Genomic DNA, 24,714 nt, shown 5'->3' with positions numbered 1-24,714 from the left:
TACATACTGCATACTGCATACTACATACTAAATACTTCCATACTACATACTGCATACTTCCATACTACATACTGCATGCTGCATACTGCATACTGCATACTTCCATACTACATACTACATACTGCATACTACATACTAAATACTTCCATACTACATACTGCATACTTCCATACTACATACTACATACTACATACTGCATACTGCATACTTCCATACTACATACTGCATACTACATACTGCATACTGCATGCTACATACTAAATACTTCCATACTACATACTGCATACTTCCATACTACATACTACATACTACATACTACATACTGCATGCTGCATGCTGCATACTGCATACTGCATACTTCCATACTACATGCTACATACTGCATACTGCATACTGCATACTACATACTAAATACTTCCATACTACATACTGCATACTTCCATACTACATACTACATACTACATACTGCATGCTGCATGCTGCATACTGCATACTGCATACTTCCATGCTGCATACTGCATACTGCATACTTCCATACTACATACTACATACTGCATGCTACATACTGCATACTACATACTGCATACTGCATACTAAATACTTCCATACTACATACTGCATACTTCCATACTACATACTGCATGCTGCATACTGCATACTGCATACTTCCATACTACATACTACATGCTAAATGCTACATACTACATACTACATGCTAAATGCTACATACTACATACTACATGCTACATGCTGCATGCTACATACTGCATACTACATACTACATACTACATACTGCATGCTACATACTGCATACTACATACTGCATACTGCATACTACATACTAAATACTTCCATACTACATACTGCATACTTCCATACTACATACTACATACTGCATGCTGCATACTGCATACTTCCATACTACATACTGCATACTACATACTGCATGCTACATACTGCATACTACATACTGCATACTGCATACTACATACTAAATACTTCCATACTACATACTGCATACTTCCATACTACATACTACATACTGCATGCTGCATACTGCATACTTCCATGCTGCATACTGCATACTGCATACTTCCATACTACATACTACATACTGCATACTGCATACTGCATACTACATACTAAATACTTCCATACTACATACTGCATACTTCCATACTACATACTGCATACTACATACTGCATACTACATACTGCATACTGCATACTGCATACTACATACTAAATACTTCCATACTACATACTGCATACTTCCATACTACATACTACATACTGCATGCTGCATACTGCATACTGCATACTTCCATGCTGCATACTGCATACTGCATACTTCCATACTACATACTACATACTGCATGCTACATACTGCATACTACATACTGCATACTGCATACTGCATACTACATACTAAATACTTCCATACTACATACTGCATACTTCCATACTTCCATACTACATACTGCATGCTGCATACTGCATACTGCATACTTCCATACTACATACTACATGCTAAATGCTACATACTACATACTACATGCTACATGCTACATACTGCATACTACATACTACATACTGCATGCTACATACTGCATACTACATACTGCAGACTGCATACTACATACTAAATACTTCCATAGTACATACTGCATACTTCCATGCTACATACTACATACTGCATGCTGCATACTACATACTACATACTGCATACTTCCATACTACATACTACATACTACATACTGCATACTTCCATGCTGCATACTGCATACTGCATACTTCCATACTACATACTACATACTACATACTGCATACTTCCATGCTGCATACTGCATACTGCATACTTCCATACTACATACTGCATGCTACATACTGCATACTACATACTGCATACTGCATACTACATACTAAATACTTCCATACTACATACTGCATACTTCCATACTACATACTGCATGCTGCATACTTCCATACTACATACTACATGCTAAATGCTACATACTACATACTACATGCTACATGCTACATACTGCATACTACATACTACATACTGCATGCTACATACTGCATACTACATACTGCATACTGCATACTACATACTGCATACTACATACTACATACTGCATACTACATACTGCATACTACATACTAAATACTTCCATAGTACATACTGCATACTTCCATGCTACATACTACATACTGCATGCTGCATACTACATACTGCATACTTCCATACTACATACTACATACTACATACTACATACTGCATACTTCCATACTACATACTACATACTGCATGCTGCATACTACATACTGCATACTTCCATACTACATACTACATACTACATACTGCATACTGCATACTACATACTACATACTACATACTGCATACTGCATACTACATACTACATACTGCATACTGCATACTGCATACTTCCATACTACATACTACATACTACATACTGCATACAACATACTACATACTGCATACTACATACTACATACTGCATACTACATACTGCATACTACATACTACATACTGCATACTACATACTACATACTGCATACTGCATACTACATACTACATACTGCATACTACATACTGCATACTACATACTGCATACTACATACTACATACTGCATACTACATACTACATACTGCATACTCATCGATTAGACAGTATGCAGAGCATTTACCCACAATGCATTTGGCTCCTGCCCGAGCCGAAATCAGCCGGCCTGAAGCTGATTTCTCTTAAGCTCTAAACTCTGTAAACTTTAGCAACATTTGAAACATTTTCAGGAGAGAAAGTAGTCGTTTAGATCCCCAACGTGTTGAAAACCTGACAAAATACCGGCTGTTTACAATTTAGTTCCCACGAATTCGGCGCTACTAAAGCTAGCCGCAGTGAGCTAACGCACTTCCGGTTATTTTCACAAAATAAAATACCCGTTGCCTTTTATCATAGGGAAAGCCATTACCATACAATTGGTGCTTTCGTTTTGAAAACAGGAAGTGAACCTACCCTCGTTGTAGCTAGCTTGAAACTGCCGTTTTGACAGGAAATGACGATCGGCGACGTCACGTTACGTTGCATCTTGGGTAGTTTGAGTATGAGCAGTAACCTCATGATGCATACCCAACATTTCAGAGAATCTAGTATGCATCCGGGAACTTCTGCTTACTCAAACTCGCATACTAACTCAGAAAGTTAGTAGGAGTAGTAGGAGAAGTATGCGGTTTCGAACACAGCCAATGTATTACGGTGAATTGGATTGTAATTGGACTGCATCTTTGAATGTTTTTCTAAATAAAACTGAACTGAATTCCTCCCCATCGTTATCTTTCTGCGTTCACCTGAGCAGACACCCACACCCATGTGACTCCGCTCACCTTGTCTCCAGTCGGTGTCACCCAGTAGAACTGGGGGGCGGGGTCAGCGTCCGCCCAGCACTCCATGGTGATTGGCTGCCCGGTGCTGACGTTCATGGTGGAAGGGAAGGCGTGCGGAGAGATGCGAGGCAGGCAGCTGTCGGCCCCGCCCCCTCCCCACGCCACCGCCACCACTTCCTGAAGCTGCCGGCCAACCAGGTGCTGTGGGGAGGAGCAGAGGGTGATGGACGGCTCCAGCAGCTTCAGCTGCGACTGGTTGCCGATGTGAGGCCCCCAGGAGGAGAGGCAGTCGCACCGCAGGGGGTTGGAGTGCAGGGACAGCTTCTCCAGGGCCGGGAGGGAGGCGAGGAGGTCCCCGGAGAGGAGGCTGAGCTGGTTATTATGGAGGAGGAGCGTCCGGAGGGAGGAGAGGTCACTGAGGGGAGAAGGAGAAGAAAATAAACTCACAAAATGACCTTTATCTAACCAGGAAACCCTCCTGAAACTAGCTTTGCTCCTCGTTGTTTTTCTCTGGTTTCCTCCATCAAATCAGAAAAGGTTGTTGGGAGTTACACCAAGCATCAGCCCTACTATAAATGGCCGTGTCATCAACGTAGAAGAGAAGCTTTAAAGGGATACTTCACCTCTTCTGACATGAAGCTGTATGACATCCCATATCAGCAACATCATTTATGAACATTTTCTTACCCCCTGCTGCCGCCTGCTGACAGCCGCGCCTGTTACGCTGTTTGCTGCTCGCTCTGCTCTTCGGTCGGCGGCAGCAGGCAGTGATACGAAGGGAGAGAAAATAGGGCCAAGAGATTGTGAGCTCTGACTTTTTCCTGGAGAACCATTTTGTGATGCAAATGTATTACTCTGCTGAACGCATATTGTTCTGAGAAGCAAAACGCTTTATTTTTTAAACCCCAGCCAACTAGCCGGACTACCTTCATCAACACCAAAACTCAGCTGGAACTCTGCTCACAGGACGCAGCAGGGGGTAAGAAGATGTTCATAAATCAGAGATCCTCACTGTGCGACTCCTCAAGCTCTAATTGGCGGCTCGCACTCGCATAGTAGCTTTATAACAATATGGTAACAATAACAATACATTTTTTCAAATAACACACAGCGAATACTGCACAGTATTAAGTATTTTTATTAAGTATTATTTAAGGTTTAATGTTGTTTCCTAAAGGGGGAACTGTTAGCCTAAACCTGGCAACGCAGCCCGCTTAAACCACCGTCACACTTGACCGCAGAGCACGCTAGCTCCTTTAGCCAGAGCACGCTAGCTCCTTTAGCCAGAGCACGCTAACTCCTTTAGCCAGAGCACGCTAGCTCCTTTAGCCAGCGTGAGATGCCGGCACAATGGATCGGTTTTTAACTAAAAAACGGCAAAAACCAGCACAAAACCATGCTCATCCTGAATGTCTCACTATGATTACAACAACAAACTACAAATACAACATGAAGAAAGTCGAGCACATGCAGGCCAGCTTCCGCTCAGCCCAGTATTAAGGTAAATGTGGTCTTAATTGAACATGTATTGGCCGTGTTGTTTCTGTTTTTGTGGGATGTTTTATATGCAGAAATGCAGATTTGCTAAAGGGGACTTTAGTATGTTGTGGTAAAAGTGGCTCTGCCCTTGATTTTGCTCTGACAATGTGGCTCTTGGGAAAAAAAATAGTGAGAATCACTGTCATAAATGATGTTGCTGATATGGGATGGCACACAGCTTCATGTCAAAAGAGGCGAACTGTCCCTTTAACCAGGAGACCCTCCTGACATTAGGTTTGCTCCTCGCTGTTTTCTCCGGTTTCCTCCATCAAATCGAGCTGCTGCAAACGTTGTGCGACGGTAAAAAGTGTCCGTGTGAAACAGGGCGACTGCTGAGCAGAACATGTTGGTGGGAGTTAAACCAAGCATCAGCCCTTTAAAGCTCTCAGCGGCCTCGCCCCGTCGTATTTATCTGAGCTTTAACAGTCCTGGTAGAGCTCTGAGGTCAACAGATCAGTTTCTGCTGGAAGTGCCCAGGTCAGAACACAAACCCTGGGGTGAGCGAGCCTTTTCCCAAAGCTGCCCCCAGGCTCTGGAATAAGCCCCCCGTCCAGCTGCCTCTTATTTCTGACCTGGGCCTCTTCAGATCCAGGGTAAAAACCTGCTTATTTAGGATGGCTTTAATACCCAGTAGTATGATGACACTTTATCTTATTCGATTTTGTTGTATTTTATTGCTTTCACTGTTCTTTTATTGTTTTTATTTGTTTTTACTTCTTCTTCTCTTTATTTATTACCTGCTGTAAAGCACTTTGGTACATCGTAAGGATTGTCTGTAAAGGGCTGAATAAATAAAGTACATTTCCATTTATTCTCTGGGAAACCCAAACTGGAGGTTTTAAACCTGCTGGTGGCTTTTAAGTCATGTGGGGATGGTGCTCCTGCTGTTTTAAGGGCTCACAATGGAAGAAAAAGCTGTGTTTTCAGATGTAATTCAGCTCCAGGAAAGACTGGACAGAGTTCAGGTAAAGATTAAATGGCGCTGTTACTAGTTATTAATTACTAGTTAGTAAAAATGACTTATTTAGGATTGCTTTTAATACCCAGTAGTATGATGACACTTTATCTTATTCGATTTTGTTGTATTTTATTGCTTTCACTGTTCTTTTCTTGTTTTTACTTCTTCTTCTCTTTATTTATTACCTGCTGTAAAGCACTTTGGTACACCGTAAGGATTGTCTGTAAAGGGCTGAATAAATAAAGTACATTTACATTCACTATAAATGGCCGTGTCATCAGCGTAGAGTGTAGCTTTAATGTCGCTGTGCAGGACAGGAACCTTCAGATGGAGGCTGATATCATTTTATTTTGAGTGAAATTCTGGCATATTTAACAGTTTTTAAAATCCCTGGACTGTGAGAGATTATGATCTCATTAATAAAACTGTCCATCAGCTTAATGATGGAGGAACTGGCAGCTTGATCAGTACAAAGTGTTTGTTTCTTTTAGTTTGCGTTACAGCAACAGAAGCTGCTGCAGGCCTCCGATGCAACCCCACAAAAAGAAGCACGAAAACCAAACATTCCTGAATGAAAAGCAGGAATAACAGACTAAATCACCTGAAGGCCTGCGGGTCCATGTAGGACAGTCGAGGGTTGTTGCACAGCTCCACTTTGGCAAGCTCTGGAAGGTTCCGGAAAGCTGCTCGTTCGACCATCAGCAGCTCCTCCATGTTGTTCAAACTGAGGCCAAACACAACACAGAACTATGATAATACATAATAATATGAATAAAGCAAGAGAAACATTTACCTCTACAGGCTGAGAAATTCAGTGGTGATCTCACACATGTAAACATGAGATTTAAAAGCCCCCAAACTATTCATTTTATTCAAAAGAATGAAACCGTTGTGAAGCTTTAACTCTCACATTCTTCATCTGAAAGTGAAAGCAGTCATAAAAAAAAGATATGACCGAGTGACTCCAAAGAGTTCCGTGAATACGTTTACTTAGAAGCAGAAGCATTTGGGCCCAGGAGTCTCCACCTGATGGACATGAGAAAGAATGGAAATTTAAGGCACTTAAACATTGAATTCATCGTTCCGACCCAAATCTCCAGCTTTTTTTAGGCAGATAATTTAGTTAACTCAAACCCAAAATGAGCTGACCACCAGAATGTTTTTCTCTGTTGACCATCATGAACCGAACATTAGGGAGGGGAATCGAGAACCGGTTCTTGTTGAGAACCGGTTCCCAGTGTTTCAATTCCTTGGAATCGTTTGGCGACTTTGCAAACGATTCCCTTATCGATCCCAGTGGGCGCGAATGACGTCACCACGCAGCGTTGCGTGGCGAGTCCAGCGCAGCCAGCAGCCAACAGTAAACATGGCGCCCAAGCGGTACAAACGCTCGAAAGTTTGGTTCCACATCCCTAAAAAAGACGACAACAGGGCAACTTGTAAAGTGAATATTTCACCAAAGGGAGGAAATACTACCAACATGCAATAACTATGAATGAATGATTAACGTTGGTGAATCTGAACCCAGCAATGTTAGCAACGTTAGCATGTCCTCGGCTAACACTGCAGGTATCTAACTAACTAACTAACACTGCCTATCATGTTAGCACCATTTGCCTGATTGTAAAAGCTGCTGTTAGTAACGGTTAAGGTTAAATGAATGCCTTCTCAGGCATTACATTTAGATGAAATCATGAGAGACAGAGCCTGACTGGCTCAGAGCCAGAGGCTGGTGGTACTACCCCCAGTTCACCTCTACCTCCAGCTTCTCCTTTCACCAGAGCAGGAAGAGTTAAATTACCCAGGCCAGGATAGACCAATGTGGACCTCACCGTTGTTGGGTTTGTGAGGTCATGACTCGTGTTACTTCTAAACTAAACAAAGTTGATGCTAATCGACCGGTTTGTTGTCCTTTTTCTCCAAATGAGAATCGATAAGGGAACCGACAAAGAACCGAATCGTTAAGCAGAATCGAAAATGGAATTGGAATCGTAAAAATCTTATCCATTCCCATCCCTACCGAACTTGTTATTTTCCTTGTTTCATGTCAGTTCCGGGAGTCTTAAACTTTATTCATGTCCACAGTTGAGTTGAGCAACAGTTCCGGCTGGACTGATCCATTTAACTGGACCCCCATCTTTGTCCCAGGATACACAAACAGGCGTATGAAGAATGTCAGAACTTATGGACTGTGAGAGGAAACCTTCAGGACATTCTGCTGATTCTAACTTTCCCCGTAGGAAGTCATGGAACGTGTTTTTAGACTCACCTGAGTTCCTCCAAGTGCTGAAGGTTCTGAAAGTCTCCTTGTTGGATTCGGCTGATCGGGTTCTTGTTCAGGTCCAGGAACTTGAGGTTCTGGAGGACACTCAGAGCATCCCGAGGAACAGACCTGACAGGTGGACAAGAGACAGCCTGAATAAACTACCTTCACTGACTCTAACTTTGTGGCCAATTAGGAGCCAAATGTGACACTTCAACATCGGAGGTTAACCAGGAATCAGGCAGAGACACACCAAGGTAAAGAGGGTTAAAACCAAAGTAAAAGAGGTTCAAACCAGGGTAAAGAGGGTTAAAACCAAAGTAAAAGAGGTTCAAACCAGGGTAAAGAGGGTTAAAACCAAAGTAAAAGAGGTTCAAACCAGGGTAAAGAGGGTTAAAACCAAAGTAAAAGAGGTTCAAACCAGGGTAAAGAGGGTTAAAACCAAAGTAAAAGAGGTTCAAACCAGGGTAAAGAGGGTTAAAACCAAAGTAAAAGAGGTTCAAACCAGGGTAAAGAGGGTTAAAACCAAAGTAAAAGAGGTTCAAACCAGGGTAAAGAGGGTTAAAACCAAAGTAAAAGAGGTTCAAACCAGGGTAAAGAGGGTTAAAACCAAAGTAAAAGAGGTTCAAACCAGGGTAAAGAGGGCTAAAACCAAAGTAAAAGGAGTTCAAACCAGGGTAAAGAGGGTTAAAACCAAGGTAAAGGGGGTTCAAACCTAGGTTAAACAGACACACCTGAGCTGGTTGCCATAGAAAGAAAGGCTCTCCAGGTAGTCGAGGCCCACGAAAGCAGAGGAGGGGACGGAGACCAGCCCCATCCCGGCCAGGACCAGGCTGTGGAGGCGGGACAGAGGCAGGAAGTTCCTCTCCTCCAGTCCCAGGATGGGGTTCTCCCCGATCATCAGGATCTCCAGGGACGGCAGCGACTCAAACCACCGACTGTCGATGGTCGCCAGACGGTTGGAGTTCAGATGGAGCCTGAAAGTTCGAGCAGAAGACATGAGGAACGGGGAATATCCTACACGACAGGGACGGAGATGAACGGGAACCTTTCAGGATTTCTTGAAAAAAATCAATTATTGTCACCACAAATCGACGTTCATAATGAATTACTGTTGCTATTCACCGGCACTTCTATACCTAGTGAGTGGCCCCATGGCCCCTGCAGCCACGTCGCCAGAAGTCTGGCCACCCGCCAGCCCGTCTCTGGCTTCGAGCCCCTCCCTCCCACCCTCAGACTTTTGGGTCGTCTGGGATCCAAATCCTACTCCGTCTACACCCCTCATGCCTCGCTACGCCTTCTTGCTCAAATTAAGTATTTATTCACTGACACACAGGTACTTTTGGTCTTTTTGGGGTTCCAAAGTTCTCATATCACACACTGAAGCTGAAGATCTTTAAAATTACCGGAGCAGATTGGTGAGGCCAGCAAACGCTTTGGGTCCGATGGACGAGATGTGGTTGTGGTTGATGTAGAGCTCCTCCAGACTGGACAGGTTCTTCAGACTGAAGTCCTCCAGCTCTGCGATGTGGTTCTCCTCCACGTACAGAGTCACCAGGTGGGCCAGAGAAGAGAGACCCATGGAGCTCACCTGGAGAGGGACAGAAACCGTTTCACAAGAGACGAACACGGACATCAGAATATCCATGACTCCACAAACGATTGTTGTACGATGGATGGTGGAAACCAGAGTGGACCGCACACCTGTCAACCGCAGGTGTGACCGTTTATCAAATGTAGAAGGATGTTTAGTGAGGAGGACAGCAGGTGAGTTACCTGGGTGAAGTGGTTCTGTGACAGGTCCAGTTCTGTCAGGTTGGTCAGACTCTGCAGTTCAGTCACGATGGATGAGATGTTGTTGCTTTGCAGCAGCAGCACCTGGAGCACACAAACACCTGTGATGTTAGCTGTGTGGTGTCAGCTGTGTGATGTTAGCTGTGATGTTAGCTGTGTGGTGTCAGCTGTGTGATGTTAGCTGTGATGTTAGCTGTGTGGTGTCAACTGTGTGATGTTAGCTGTGATGTTAGCTGCGATGTTAGCTGTGTGGTGTCAGCTGTGTGATGTTAGCTGTGATGTTAGCTATGTGGTGTCAGCTGTGTAATGTTAGCTGGGTTTTGAAATCCGGCTCAGCCGGGCTTTTTGTTAATCCCTGTGTGTTGAAAATAAACCCAGTTCCTCCCCCACTTCTCCTACACCACAGTCCACAGACTCCAAGTCCAGGGAGCTAGCCGCCACAGAGTCCAGGGAGCTAGCCGCCACAGAGTCCAGGGAGCTAGCCGCCACAGAGTCCAGGGAGCTAGCAGCCACAGAGTCCAGGGAGCTAGCTGCCACAGAGTCCAGGCTAGCTGCAACAGAGTCCAGGGAGCTAGCTGCCACAGAGTCCAGGGAGCTAGCTGCCACAGAGTCCGGGAAGCTAGCAGCCACAGAGTCCAGGGAGCTAGCAGCCACAGAGTCCAGGGAGCTAGCAGCCACAGAGTCCAGGGAGCTAGCCGCCACAGAGTCCAGGCAGCTAGCAGCCACAGAGTCCAGGGAGCTAGCAGCCACAGAGTCCAGGGAGCTAGTCGCCACAGAGTCCAGGGAGCTAGCCGCCACAGAGTCCAGGGAGCTAGCAGCCGCAGAGTCCAGGGAGCTAGCCGCCGCAGAGTCCAGGGAGCTAGCCGCCACAGAGTCCAGGGAGCTAGCCGCAACAGAGTCCAGGGAGCTAGCTGCAACAGAGTCCAGGGAGCTAGCTGCAACAGAGTCCAGGGAGCTAGCAGCCACAGAGTCCAGGGAGCTAGCTGCCACAGAGTCCAGGGAGCTAGCTGCCACAGAGTCCAGGGAACTAGCAGCCACAGAGTCCAGGGAGCTAGCAGCCACAGAGTCCAGGGAGCTAGCAGCCACAGAGTCCAGGGAGCTAGCAGCCACAGAGTCCAGGGAGCTAGCTGCCACAGAGTCCAGGCTAGCTGCAACAGAGTCCAGGGAGCTAGCTGCCACAGAGTCCAGGGAGCTAGCTGCCACAGAGTCCAGGAAGCTAGCAGCCACAGAGTCCAGGGAGCTAGCAGCCACAGAGTCCAGGGAGCTAGCAGCCACAGAGTCCAGGGAGCTAGTCGCCACAGAGTCCAGGGAGCTAGCCGCCACAGAGTCCAGGGAGCTAGCAGCCGCAGAGTCCAGGGAGCTAGCCGCCGCAGAGTCCAGGGAGCTAGCCGCCACAGAGTCCAGGGAGCTAGCCGCAACAGAGTCCAGGGAGCTAGCTGCAACAGAGTCCAGGGAGCTAGCTGCAACAGAGTCCAGGGAGCTAGCAGCCACAGAGTCCAGGGAGCTAGCTGCCACAGAGTCCAGGGAGCTAGCTGCCACAGAGTCCAGGGAACTAGCAGCCACAGAGTCCAGGGAGCTAGCAGCCACAGAGTCCAGGGAGCTAGCAGCCACAGAGTCCAGGGAGCTAACAGCCACAGAGTCCAGGGAGCTAGCAGCCACAGAGTCCAGGGAGCTAGCAGCCACAGAGTCCAGGGAGCTAGCAGCCACAGAGTCCAGGGAGCTAGCTGCCACAGAGTCCAGGGAGCTAGCTGCCACAGAGTCCAGGGAGCTAGCAGCCACAGAGTCCAGGGAGCTAGCAGCCACAGAGTCCAGGGAGCTAGCAGCCACAGAGTCCAGGGAGCTAACAGCCACAGAGTCCAGGGAGCTAGCAGCCACAGAGTCCAGGGAGCTAGCAGCCACAGAGTCCAGGGAGCTAGCAGCCACAGAGTCCAGGGAGCTAGTCGCCACAGAGTCCAGGGAGCTAGCTGCCACAGAGTCCAGGGAGCTAGCTGCCACAGTGTCCAGGGAATTAGCTGATCTAGAGGCCAGAGACCTGCGGTTTCAAGCCCCTCCCACCCACAGGTTTTTGGGTTGTCTGGAATCCATCCCTTGAGGGGGGTGGGGTTCCCTATTTAGTTTCCGGGCTCCCCTTTCAGTTTGTTATTTCTTTCCACGATTCCACGATCTCACCATTCCCTTGTCACGCCACGCTACGTCCTAAGATAAGTGTTTATTCATGTTATGCCAAGTAATGTTCAATGTTTTGTTTTCCACAGTTTGGTTTTGACATCCGGCTCAGCCACGCTTTTTGTTAATCCCTGTGTGTTGAAAATAAACCCAGTTTGCTTTTTCCACCTCTGAGTCCGCATGCGTGTCCTGCCAACCCACCCGATGTGACAGTTACCTGTGTGGTGTTAGCTGTGTGTTGTTAGCTGTGTGGTGTTAGCTGTGTGGTGTTAGCTGTGTGTTGTTAGCTGTGTGGTGTTAGCTGTGTGGTGTTAGCTGTGTGGTGTTAGCTGTGTGGTGTTAGCTGTGTGTTGTTAGCTGTGTGGTGTTAGCTGTGTGGTGTTAGCTGTGTGTTGTTAGCTGTGTGGTGTTAGCTGTGTGTTGTTAGCTGTGTGGTGTTAGCTGTGTGGTGTTAGCTGTGTGGTGTTAGCTGTGTGGTGTTAGCTGTGTGTTGTTAGCTGTGTGGTGTTAGCTGTGTGATGCTACCTGTGTGATGCTACCTGTGCGATGCTACCTGTGTGATGCTAGCTGTGTGATGCTACCTGTGTGATGCTACCTGTGCGATGCTACCTGTGTGATGCTACCTGTGCGATGCTACCTGTGTGATGCTACCTGTGTGATGCTACCTGTGTGATGCTACCTGTGCGATGCTACCTGTGCGATGCTACCTGTGTGACAGTTAGCTGTGTGATGCTACCTGTGTGATGCTACCTGTGTGATGCTACCTGTGCGATGCTACCTGTGTCATGCTACCTGTGTGACAGTTAGCTGTGCGATGCTACCTGTGTGATGCTACCTGTACGATACTACCTGTGCGATGCTACCTGTGTGATGCTACCTGTGCGATGCTACCTGTGTGATGCTACCTGTGTGATGCTACCTGTGTGATGCTACCTGTGTGACAGTTAGCTGTGCGATGCTACCTGTGTGATGCTAGCTGTGCGATGCTACCTGTGCGATGCTACCTGTGCGATGCTACCTGTGTGATGCTAGCTGTGTGACAGTTAGCTGTGTGATGCTAGCTGTGTGATGCTACCTGTGTGATGCTAGCTGTGTGACAGTTAGCTGTGTGATGCTACCTGTGTGATGCTACCTGTGTGATGCTAGCTGTGTGACAGTTAGCTGTGTGATTCTACCTGTGTGATGCTACCTGTGTGATGCTAGCTGTGTGACAGTTAGCTGTGTGATGCTACCTGTGTGATGCTACCTGTGCGATGCTACCTGTGCGATGTTACCTGTGTGTCAGCAGAGATGTTGGCTGGAAATCTGTGCAGGTGGAGTTCGTTGCAGTCCACCGTCCTGGCCTGGTGGTACACGGACTGTGAGGTGTACCAAGGTCGTGTCTCACAAACACACTGCAGAGGACACAGCGCTGCGCCACCTGCAGGACAAACATCAGCCCAGAGTTTGTTTTTAATTTCTTTCTTTTTTCAATTTGTACTCCTTTAGCTTTATTCTTAGTGTGCAAAGCAATGACCTCCATCTCCATCAAGCCAAATAAGCACTTTTAATGACTGACATTTTTAAAGTTTTTTTTTTAAAGTTCTTCCAGACGGCGGAGTCGACAGAACCAAAGTCATCTGTAAACACTGCCAAGTTGAATTGTCTTCTCAGCGTAGTAGTTCCAGTCTAAAATATCACTTAAAGGCAAAACACACAACTGATAGCAGCAAGTCATTCAAGGAAACAGACAGTGGAGCGAGGCTTCTACATAAAAACTACAGAAAGATGCTGATGTTAAAAGTGTGTTTGCACAACAAATGTTATGGCACTTTCATTCATATGGCAGCACATTTAAAATAAAGCTAAATGCTAAAAGCTATACTCTACTTTTGGATTCATTTTTGGATTCTGCGTACAAATGCGATTAATCGTGATTAATCAGGGAAATCATGTGATTAATTAGATTAAACATTTTAATTGTTGCCCAGCCCTAATTCTAATATACAATCATTACATATATTTTAAAAAAGCTCCTGATTAAGTTGAATTCCTTTGAATTTATTTGAATTTCATAAAAATAAAGTATATGTTCATCTCCTGAATAAATCAGTGCTGTTTACCTTGGCTGGCCACGCCCCCTCCAGCACACAGTGAAAACAGGAAGAGAAGAAGCACGAAGAGGACCGCAGATCCCATGATGCACTGAGCCATGGCAGAGAGGATAAAGAAGGATGTTTTCTCTCAGAATCTGAGAACATAAAGAAGATTTAAACAGAACAAAAGTGTTAGTTTCTGCTTTTTAACCGTTTAAGATGCAGCAGATAAATCAGAGCTGCGTGTTTTAGTTGATGTTTCTCTGTATGGTGCCATGTGAGTCTGATGTGAGTCTGATGTGAGTCTGATGTGAGTCTGATGTGAGTCTGATGTGAGTCTGATGTGGGTCTGATGTGAGTCTGATGTGAGTCTGATATGAGTCTGATGTGGGTCTGATGTGGGTCTGATGTGAGTCTGATGTGAGTCTGATGTGAGTCTGATGTGAGTCTGATGTGAGTCTGATGTGAGTCTGATGTGAGTCTGATGTGAGTCTGATGTGAGTCTGATGTGAGTCTGATATGAGTCTGATGTGAGTCTGATGTGAGTCTGATGTGAGTCTGATGTGAGTCTGATGTGAGTCTGATGTGAGTCTGATGTGGGTCTGATGTGAGTCTGATATGAGTCTGATGTGGGTCTGATGTGAGTCTGATGTGATTCTGATATGAGTCTGATGTGAGTCTGATGTGAGTCTGATATGAGTCTGATGTGAGTCTGATGTGAGTCTGATATGAGTCTGATGTGAGTCTGATGTGAGTCTGATATGAGTCTGATGTGAGTCTGATGTGAGTCTGATGTGAGTCTGATGTGAGTCTGATGTGAGTCTGATGTGAGTCTGATATGAGTCTGATGTGAGTCTGATGTGAGTCTGATATGAGTCTGATGTGAGTCTGATGTGAGTCTGATGTGAGTCTGATGTGAGTCTGATGTGAGTCTGATGTGAGTCTGATATGAGTCTGATGTGAGTCTGATGTGAGTCTGATGTGAGTCTGATGTGAGTCTGATGTGAGTCTGATGTGAGTCTGATGTGAGTCTGATGTGGGTCTGATGTGAGTCTGATGTGGGTCTGATGTGAGTCTGATGTGAGTCTGATGTGGGTCTGATGTGAGTCTGATGTGAGTCTGATGTGAGTCTGATGTGAGTCTGATGTGAGTCTGATGTGAGTCTGATGTGAGTCTGATATGAGTCTGATGTGAGTCTGATGTGAGTCTGATGTGAGTCTGATGTGGGTCTGATGTGGGTCTGATGTGAGTCTGATGTGAGTCTGATGTGAGTCTGATGTGAGTCTGATGTGGGTCTGATGTGAGTCTGATGTGAGTCTGATGTGAGTCTGATGTGAGTCTGATGTGAGTCTGATGTGAGTCTGATGTGAGTCTGATGTGAGTCTGATGTGAGTCTGATGTGAGTCTGATGTGGGTCTGATGTGGGTCTGATGTGAGTCTGATGTGAGTCTGATGTGAGTCTGATGTGAGTCTGATGTGAGTCTGATGTGAGTCTGATGTGAGTCTGATGTGAGTCTGATGTGAGTCTGATGTGAGTCTGATGTGGGTCTGATGTGAGTCTGATGTGAGTCTGATGTGAGTCTGATGTGAGTCTGATGTGAGTCTGATGTGAGTCTGATGTGAGTCTGATGTGAGTCTGATATGAGTCTGATGTGGGTCTGATGTGAGTCTGATGTGGGTCTGATGTGTCTGATATGAGTCTGATATGGGTCTGATGTGAGTCTGATGTGAGTCTGATGTGAGTCTGATGTGAGTCTGATGTGGGTCTGATGTGAGTCTGATGTGAGTCTGATGTGAGTCTGATGTGAGTCTGATGTGAGTCTGATGTGAGTCTGATATGAGTCTGATGTGAGTCTGATGTGAGTCTGATATGAGTCTGATGTGAGTCTGATGTGAGTCTGATGTGAGTCTGATGTGAGTCTGATGTGAGTCTGATGTGAGTCTGATATGAGTCTGATGTGAGTCTGATGTGAGTCTGATGTGAGTCTGATGTGAGTCTGATGTGAGTCTGATGTGAGTCTGATGTGAGTCTGATGTGGGTCTGATGTGAGTCTGATGTGGGTCTGATGTGAGTCTGATGTGAGTCTGATGTGGGTCTGATGTGAGTCTGATGTGAGTCTGATATGAGTCTGATGTGAGTCTGATGTGAGTCTGATGTGAGTCTGATGTGAGTCTGATGTGAGTCTGATGTGAGTCTGATATGAGTCTGATGTGAGTCTGATGTGAGTCTGATGTGAGTCTGATGTGAGTCTGATGTGAGTCTGATGTGAGTCTGATGTGAGTCTGATGTGGGTCTGATGTGAGTCTGATGTGGGTCTGATGTGAGTCTGATGTGAGTCTGATGTGGGTCTGATGTGAGTCTGATGTGAGTCTGATGTGAGTCTGATGTGAGTCTGATGTGAGTCTGATGTGAGTCTGATGTGAGTCTGATATGAGTCTGATGTGAGTCTGATGTGAGTCTGATGTGGGTCTGATGTGGGTCTGATGTGAGTCTGATGTGAGTCTGATGTGAGTCTGATGTGAGTCTGATGTGGGTCTGATGTGAGTCTGATGTGAGTCTGATGTGAGTCTGATGTGAGTCTGATGTGAGTCTGATGTGAGTCTGATGTGAGTCTGATATGAGTCTGATGTGGGTCTGATGTGTCTGATATGAGTCTGATATGGGTCTGATGTGAGTCTGATGTGAGTCTGATGTGAGTCTGATGTGAGTCTGATGTGGGTCTGATGTGAGTCTGATATGAGTCTGATGTGGGTCTGATGTGAGTCTGATGTGATTCTGATATGAGTCTGATGTGAGTCTGATGTGAGTCTGATATGAGTCTGATGTGAGTCTGATGTGAGTCTGATATGAGTCTGATGTGAGTCTGATGTGAGTCTGATATGAGTCTGATGTGAGTCTGATGTGAGTCTGATGTGAGTCTGATGTGAGTCTGATGTGAGTCTGATATGAGTCTGATGTGAGTCTGATGTGAGTCTGATATGAGTCTGATGTGAGTCTGATATGAGTCTGATATGGGTCTGATGTGAGTCTGATGTGAGTCTGATGTGAGTCTGATGTGAGTCTGATGTGAGTCTGATGTGAGTCTGATGTGAGTCTGATGTGAGTCTGATGTGAGTCTGATGTGAGTCTGATATGAGTCTGATGTGAGTCTGATGTGAGTCTGATGTGAGTCTGATGTGGGTCTGATGTGGGTCTGATGTGAGTCTGATGTGGGTCTGATGTGAGTCTGATGTGAGTCTGATGTGGGTCTGATGTGAGTCTGATGTGAGTCTGATGTGAGTCTGATGTGAGTCTGATGTGAGTCTGATGTGAGTCTGATGTGGGTCTGATGTGAGTCTGATGTGAGTCTGATGTGAGTCTGATGTGAGTCTGATGTGAGTCTGATATGAGTCTGATGTGGGTCTGATGTGGGTCTGATGTGAGTCTGATGTGAGTCTGATGTGAGTCTGATGTGAGTCTGATATGAGTCTGATGTGAGTCTGATGTGAGTCTGATGTGAGTCTGATGTGGGTCTGATATGAGTCTGATGTGAGTCTGATATGAGTCTGATGTGGGTCTGATGTGAGTCTGATATGAGTCTGATGTGAGTCTGATGTGAGTCTGATGTGAGTCTGATGTGGGTCTGATATGAGTCTGATGTGAGTCTGATGTGAGTCTGATGTGGGTCTGATATGAGTCTGATGTGAGTCTGATGTGAGTCTGATATGAGTCTGATGTGAGTCTGATGTGAGTCTGATATGAGTCTGATGTGAGTCTGATGTGAGTCTGATGTGAGTCTGATGTGGGTCTGATATGAGTCTGATGTGAGTCTGATGTGAGTCTGATGTGGGTCTGATATGAGTCTGATATGAGTCTGATGTGAGTCTGATGTGAGTCTGATATGAGTCTGATGTGAGTCTGATGTGAGTCTGATATGAGTCTGATGTGGGTCTGATGTGAGTCTGATATGAGTCTGATGTGAGTCTGATGTGGGTCTGATATGAGTCTGATATGAGTCTGATGTGAGTCTGATGTGAGTCTGATATGAGTCTGATGTGAGTCTGATGTGAGTCTGATATGAGTCTGATGTGAGTCTGATGTGAGTCTGATATGAGTCTGATGTGGGTCTGATGTGAGTCTGATATGAGTCTGATGTGAGTCTGATGTGAGTCTGATATGAGTCTGATATGAGTCTGATGTGGGTCTGATGTGGGTCTGATGTGAGTCTGATGTGGGTCTGATGTGGGTCTGATATGAGTCTGATGTGAGTCTGATGTGGGTCTGATGTGGGTCTGATATGAGTCTGATGTGAGTCTGATGTGGGTCTGATGTGGGTCTGATGTGAGTCTGATGTGAGTCTGATGTGAGTCTGATGTGAGTCTGATGTGGGTCTGATGTGAGTCTGATATGAGTCTGATGTGGGTCTGATGTGGGTCTGATGTGAGTCTGATGTGAGTCTGATGTGAGTCTGATGTGAGTCTGATATGAGTCTGATGTGGGTCTGATGTGAGTCTGATATGAGTCTGATGTGGGTCTGATGTGGGTCTGATGTGAGTCTGATATGAGTCTGATGTGGGTCTGATGTGGGTCTGATGTGAGTCTGATGTGAGTCTGATGTGAGTCTGATATGAGTCTGATGTGAGTCTGATATGAGTCTGATGTGAGTCTGATATGAGTCTGATGTGGGTCTGATGTGAGTCTGATGTGAGTCTGATGTGAGTCTGATGTGAGTCTGATGTGAGTCTGATATGAGTCTGATGTGGGTCTGATGTGAGTCTGATATGAGTCTGATGTGGGTCTGATGTGAGTCTGATGTGAGTCTGATATGAGTCTGATGTGGGTCTGATGTGAGTCTGATATGAGTCTGATGTGAGTCTGATGTGAGTCTGATGTGAGTCTGATGTGAGTCTGATGTGAGTCTGATGTGAGTCTGATGTGAGTCTGATGTGAGTCTGATGTGAGTCTGATATGAGTCTGATGTGGGTCTGATGTGAGTCTGATATGAGTCTGATGTGGGTCTGATGTGGGTCTGATGTGAGTCTGATATGAGTCTGATGTGAGTCTGATGTGAGTCTGATGTGAGTCTGATGTGAGTCTGATGTGAGTCTGATGTGAGTCTGATGTGAGTCTGATGTGAGTCTGATGTGAGTCTGATGTGGGTCTGATGTGGGTCTGATGTGAGTCTGATGTGAGTGATGTGAGTCTGATGTGGGTCTGATGTGGGTCTGATGTGAGTCTGATGTGAGTCTGATGTGAGTCTGATGTGGGTCTGATGTGAGTCTGATGTGAGTCTGATGTGAGTCTGATGTGAGTCTGATGTGAGTCTGATGTGGGTCTGATATGGGTCTGATGTGAGTCTGATATGAGTCTGATATGAGTCTGATGTGAGTCTGATGTGGGTCTGATATGGGTCTGATGTGGGTCTGATGTGAGTCTGATGTGAGTCTGATGTGGGTCTGATGTGAGTCTGATGTGAGTCTGATGTGAGTCTGATGTGAGTCTGATGTGGGTCTGATGTGAGTCTGATGTGAGTCTGATGTGGGTCTGATGTGAGTCTGATGTGAGTCTGATGTGAGTCTGATATGAGTCTGATGTGAGTCTGATGTGAGTCTGATGTGAGTCTGATGTGAGTCTGATGTGAGTCTGATGTGGGTCTGATGTGAGTCTGATGTGAGTCTGATGTGAGTCTGATGTGAGTCTGATGTGAGTCTGATGTGAGTCTGATATGAGTCTGATGTGAGTCTGATATGGGTCTGATGTGAGTCTGATGTGAGTCTGATATGAGTCTGATGTGGGTCTGATGTGAGTCTGATGTGAGTCTGATGTGAGTCTGATGTGAGTCTGATGTGAGTCTGATGTGAGTCTGATGTGAGTCTGATATGAGTCTGATGTGAGTCTGATGTGAGTCTGATATGAGTCTGATGTGAGTCTGATGTGGGTCTGATATGAGTCTGATGTGAGTCTGATGTGGGTCTGATATGAGTCTGATGTGAGTCTGATGTGGGTCTGATGTGGGTCTGATGTGAGTCTGATGTGAGTCTGATGTGAGTCTGATGTGAGTCTGATGTGGGTCTGATGTGAGTCTGATATGAGTCTGATGTGGGTCTGATGTGGGTCTGATGTGAGTCTGATGTGAGTCTGATGTGAGTCTGATGTGAGTCTGATATGAGTCTGATGTGGGTCTGATGTGAGTCTGATATGAGTCTGATGTGGGTCTGATGTGGGTCTGATGTGAGTCTGATATGAGTCTGATGTGGGTCTGATGTGAGTCTGATATGAGTCTGATGTGAGTCTGATATGAGTCTGATGTGAGTCTGATATGAGTCTGATGTGAGTCTGATATGAGTCTGATGTGGGTCTGATGTGAGTCTGATGTGAGTCTGATGTGAGTCTGATGTGAGTCTGATGTGAGTCTGATATGAGTCTGATGTGGGTCTGATGTGAGTCTGATGTGAGTCTGATGTGAGTCTGATGTGAGTCTGATGTGAGTCTGATATGAGTCTGATGTGGGTCTGATGTGAGTCTGATATGAGTCTGATGTGAGTCTGATGTGAGTCTGATGTGAGTCTGATGTGAGTCTGATGTGAGTCTGATGTGGGTCTGATGTGAGTCTGATGTGAGTCTGATGTGAGTCTGATGTGAGTCTGATATGAGTCTGATGTGGGTCTGATGTGAGTCTGATATGAGTCTGATGTGGGTCTGATGTGGGTCTGATGTGAGTCTGATATGAGTCTGATGTGAGTCTGATGTGAGTCTGATGTGAGTCTGATGTGAGTCTGATGTGAGTCTGATGTGAGTCTGATGTGAGTCTGATGTGAGTCTGATGTGAGTCTGATGTGAGTCTGATGTGAGTCTGATGTGGGTCTGATGTGGGTCTGATGTGAGTCTGATGTGAGTCTGATGTGGGTCTGATGTGGGTCTGATGTGAGTCTGATGTGAGTCTGATGTGAGTCTGATGTGGGTCTGATGTGAGTCTGATGTGAGTCTGATGTGAGTCTGATGTGAGTCTGATGTGAGTCTGATGTGGGTCTGATATGGGTCTGATGTGAGTCTGATATGAGTCTGATATGAGTCTGATGTGAGTCTGATGTGGGTCTGATATGGGTCTGATGTGGGTCTGATGTGAGTCTGATGTGAGTCTGATGTGAGTCTGATGTGAGTCTGATATGAGTCTGATGTGAGTCTGATGTGAGTCTGATGTGAGTCTGATGTGAGTCTGATGTGAGTCTGATGTGGGTCTGATGTGAGTCTGATGTGAGTCTGATGTGAGTCTGATGTGAGTCTGATGTGAGTCTGATGTGAGTCTGATGTGAGTCTGATATGAGTCTGATGTGAGTCTGATATGGGTCTGATGTGAGTCTGATGTGAGTCTGATATGAGTCTGATGTGGGTCTGATGTGAGTCTGATGTGAGTCTGATGTGAGTCTGATGTGAGTCTGATGTGAGTCTGATGTGAGTCTGATGTGAGTCTGATGTGGGTCTGATGTGAGTCTGATATGAGTCTGATATGAGTCTGATGTGAGTCTGATGTGAGTCTGATATGAGTCTGATGTGGGTCTGATGTGAGTCTGATATGAGTCTGATGTGAGTCTGATGTGAGTCTGATGTGAGTCTGATGTGAGTCTGATGTGAGTCTGATGTGGGTCTGATGTGAGTCTGATGTGAGTCTGATGTGAGTCTGATGTGAGTCTGATGTGGGTCTGATGTGAGTCTGATGTGAGTCTGATGTGAGTCTGATGTGGGTCTGATGTGAGTCTGATGTGAGTCTGATGTGAGTCTGATATGAGTCTGATGTGAGTCTGATGTGAGTCTGATGTGAGTCTGATGTGAGTCTGATATGAGTCTGATATGAGTCTGATGTGAGTCTGATGTGAGTCTGATGTGAGTCTGATGTGAGTCTGATGTGGGTCTGATGTGAGTCTGATGTGAGTCTGATGTGAGTCTGATGTGAGTCTGATGTGGGTCTGATGTGAGTCTGATGTGAGTCTGATGTGAGTCTGATGTGAGTCTGATGTGGGTCTGATGTGAGTCTGATGTGAGTCTGATGTGAGTCTGATGTGAGTCTGATGTGAGTCTGATGTGGGTCTGATGTGAGTCTGATATGAGTCTGATGTGAGTCTGATGTGAGTCTGATGTGAGTCTGATATGAGTCTGATGTGGGTCTGATGTGAGTCTGATATGAGTCTGATGTGAGTCTGATGTGAGTCTGATGTGAGTCTGATGTGAGTCTGATGTGAGTCTGATGTGGGTCTGATGTGAGTCTGATGTGAGTCTGATGTGAGTCTGATGTGAGTCTGATGTGAGTCTGATGTGGGTCTGATGTGAGTCTGATATGAGTCTGATGTGAGTCTGATGTGGGTCTGATGTGAGTCTGATGTGAGTCTGATGTGAGTCTGATGTGAGTCTGATGTGAGTCTGATGTGAGTCTGATATGAGTCTGATGTGGGTCTGATGTGGGTCTGATGTGAGTCTGATGTGAGTCTGATGTGAGTCTGATGTGAGTCTGATGTGAGTCTGATGTGAGTCTGATGTGGGTCTGATGTGAGTCTGATATGAGTCTGATGTGGGTCTGATGTGGGTCTGATGTGAGTCTGATGTGAGTCTGATGTGAGTCTGATATGAGTCTGATGTGGGTCTGATGTGGGTCTGATGTGAGTCTGATATGAGTCTGATGTGAGTCTGATGTGGGTCTGATGTGGGTCTGATGTGAGTCTGATATGAGTCTGATGTGAGTCTGATGTGGGTCTGATGTGAGTCTGATGTGAGTCTGATGTGAGTCTGATATGAGTCTGATGTGAGTCTGATGTGGGTCTGATATGGGTCTGATGTGAGTCTGATATGAGTCTGATATGAGTCTGATGTGAGTCTGATGTGGGTCTGATGTGAGTCTGATGTGAGTCTGATGTGAGTCTGATGTGGGTCTGATGTGAGTCTGATGTGAGTCTGATGTGGGTCTGATGTGAGTCTGATGTGGGTCTGATGTGAGTCTGATGTGAGTCTGATGTGAGTCTGATATGAGTCTGTGAGTCTGATATGAGTCTGATGTGAGTCTGATGTGAGTCTGATGTGAGTCTGATGTGAGTCTGATATGAGTCTGATGTGGGTCTGATGTGAGTCTGATATGAGTCTGATATGAGTCTGATGTGAGTCTGATATGAGTCTGATGTGAGTCTGATGTGAGTCTGATGTGAGTCTGATGTGGGTCTGATGTGAGTCTGATGTGAGTCTGATGTGAGTCTGATGTGAGTCTGATGTGAGTCTGATGTGAGTCTGATATGAGTCTGATGTGAGTCTGATGTGGGTCTGATGTGAGTCTGATGTGAGTCTGATGTGAGTCTGATGTGAGTCTGATGTGAGTCTGATGTGAGTCTGATGTGAGTCTGATGTGGGTCTGATGTGAGTCTGATATGAGTCTGATGTGAGTCTGATGTGAGTCTGATGTGGGTCTGATGTGAGTCTGATGTGAGTCTGATGTGAGTCTGATGTGAGTCTGATATGAGTCTGATGTGAGTCTGATATGAGTCTGATATGAGTCTGATGTGAGTCTGATATGAGTCTGATGTGGGTCTGATATGAGTCTGATGTGAGTCTGATGTGAGTCTGATGTGGGTCTGATGTGAGTCTGATGTGAGTCTGATGTGAGTCTGATGTGAGTCTGATGTGAGTCTGATGTGAGTCTGATGTGAGTCTGATGTGAGTCTGATGTGGGTCTGATGTGAGTCTGATGTGAGTCTGATGTGAGTCTGATATGAGTCTGATGTGAGTCTGATATGAGTCTGATGTGAGTCTGATGTGAGTCTGATGTGAGTCTGATGTGAGTCTGATGTGAGTCTGATGTGAGTCTGATGTGAGTCTGATGTGAGTCTGATGTGAGTCTGATGTGAGTCTGATATGAGTCTGATGTGGGTCTGATGTGAGTCTGATATGAGTCTGATGTGGGTCTGATGTGGGTCTGATGTGAGTCTGATATGAGTCTGATGTGAGTCTGATGTGAGTCTGATGTGAGTCTGATGTGAGTCTGATGTGAGTCTGATGTGAGTCTGATGTGAGTCTGATGTGAGTCTGATGTGAGTCTGATGTGGGTCTGATGTGGGTCTGATGTGAGTCTGATGTGAGTCTGATGTGAGTCTGATGTGGGTCTGATGTGGGTCTGATGTGAGTCTGATGTGAGTCTGATGTGAGTCTGATGTGGGTCTGATGTGAGTCTGATGTGAGTCTGATGTGAGTCTGATGTGAGTCTGATGTGAGTCTGATGTGGGTCTGATATGGGTCTGATGTGAGTCTGATATGAGTCTGATATGAGTCTGATGTGAGTCTGATGTGGGTCTGATATGGGTCTGATGTGGGTCTGATGTGAGTCTGATGTGAGTCTGATGTGAGTCTGATGTGGGTCTGATGTGAGTCTGATGTGAGTCTGATGTGAGTCTGATGTGAGTCTGATGTGGGTCTGATGTGAGTCTGATGTGAGTCTGATGTGGGTCTGATGTGAGTCTGATGTGAGTCTGATGTGAGTCTGATATGAGTCTGATG

At 45.8% G+C, this 24,714-nt stretch overlaps 1 protein-coding gene across 1 annotated transcript in view; it reads right to left on the bottom strand.

Moving 5' to 3' along the window:
• Positions 1–24,714, bottom strand: part of LOC142390451 (leucine-rich repeat neuronal protein 1) — a 52,917-nt gene that overhangs the window by 10,482 nt on the left and 17,721 nt on the right. Inside the window, exons 2-9 of the mRNA XM_075475884.1 lie at positions 14,232–14,359; positions 13,404–13,549; positions 9,946–10,047; positions 9,576–9,760; positions 8,904–9,146; positions 8,176–8,298; positions 6,508–6,630; positions 3,410–3,824 (exon numbers count right to left, since the gene is read on the bottom strand). Of these exons, the coding sequence (XP_075331999.1) occupies positions 3,410–3,824; positions 6,508–6,630; positions 8,176–8,298; positions 8,904–9,146; positions 9,576–9,760; positions 9,946–10,047; positions 13,404–13,549; positions 14,232–14,322 (1,428 nt within the window). The 5' untranslated portion in view covers positions 14,323–14,359. The remainder of the gene's footprint in view (positions 1–3,409; positions 3,825–6,507; positions 6,631–8,175; positions 8,299–8,903; positions 9,147–9,575; positions 9,761–9,945; positions 10,048–13,403; positions 13,550–14,231; positions 14,360–24,714) is intronic.

Source organism: Odontesthes bonariensis, chromosome 10, assembly GCF_027942865.1.
Source record: "Odontesthes bonariensis isolate fOdoBon6 chromosome 10, fOdoBon6.hap1, whole genome shotgun sequence".
NCBI classification, from domain to species: domain Eukaryota; kingdom Metazoa; phylum Chordata; class Actinopteri; order Atheriniformes; family Atherinopsidae; genus Odontesthes; species Odontesthes bonariensis.
The sequence above is the reverse complement of the archived record's forward strand: the minus strand, read 5'-3'. Positions and strand labels throughout refer to the sequence as shown.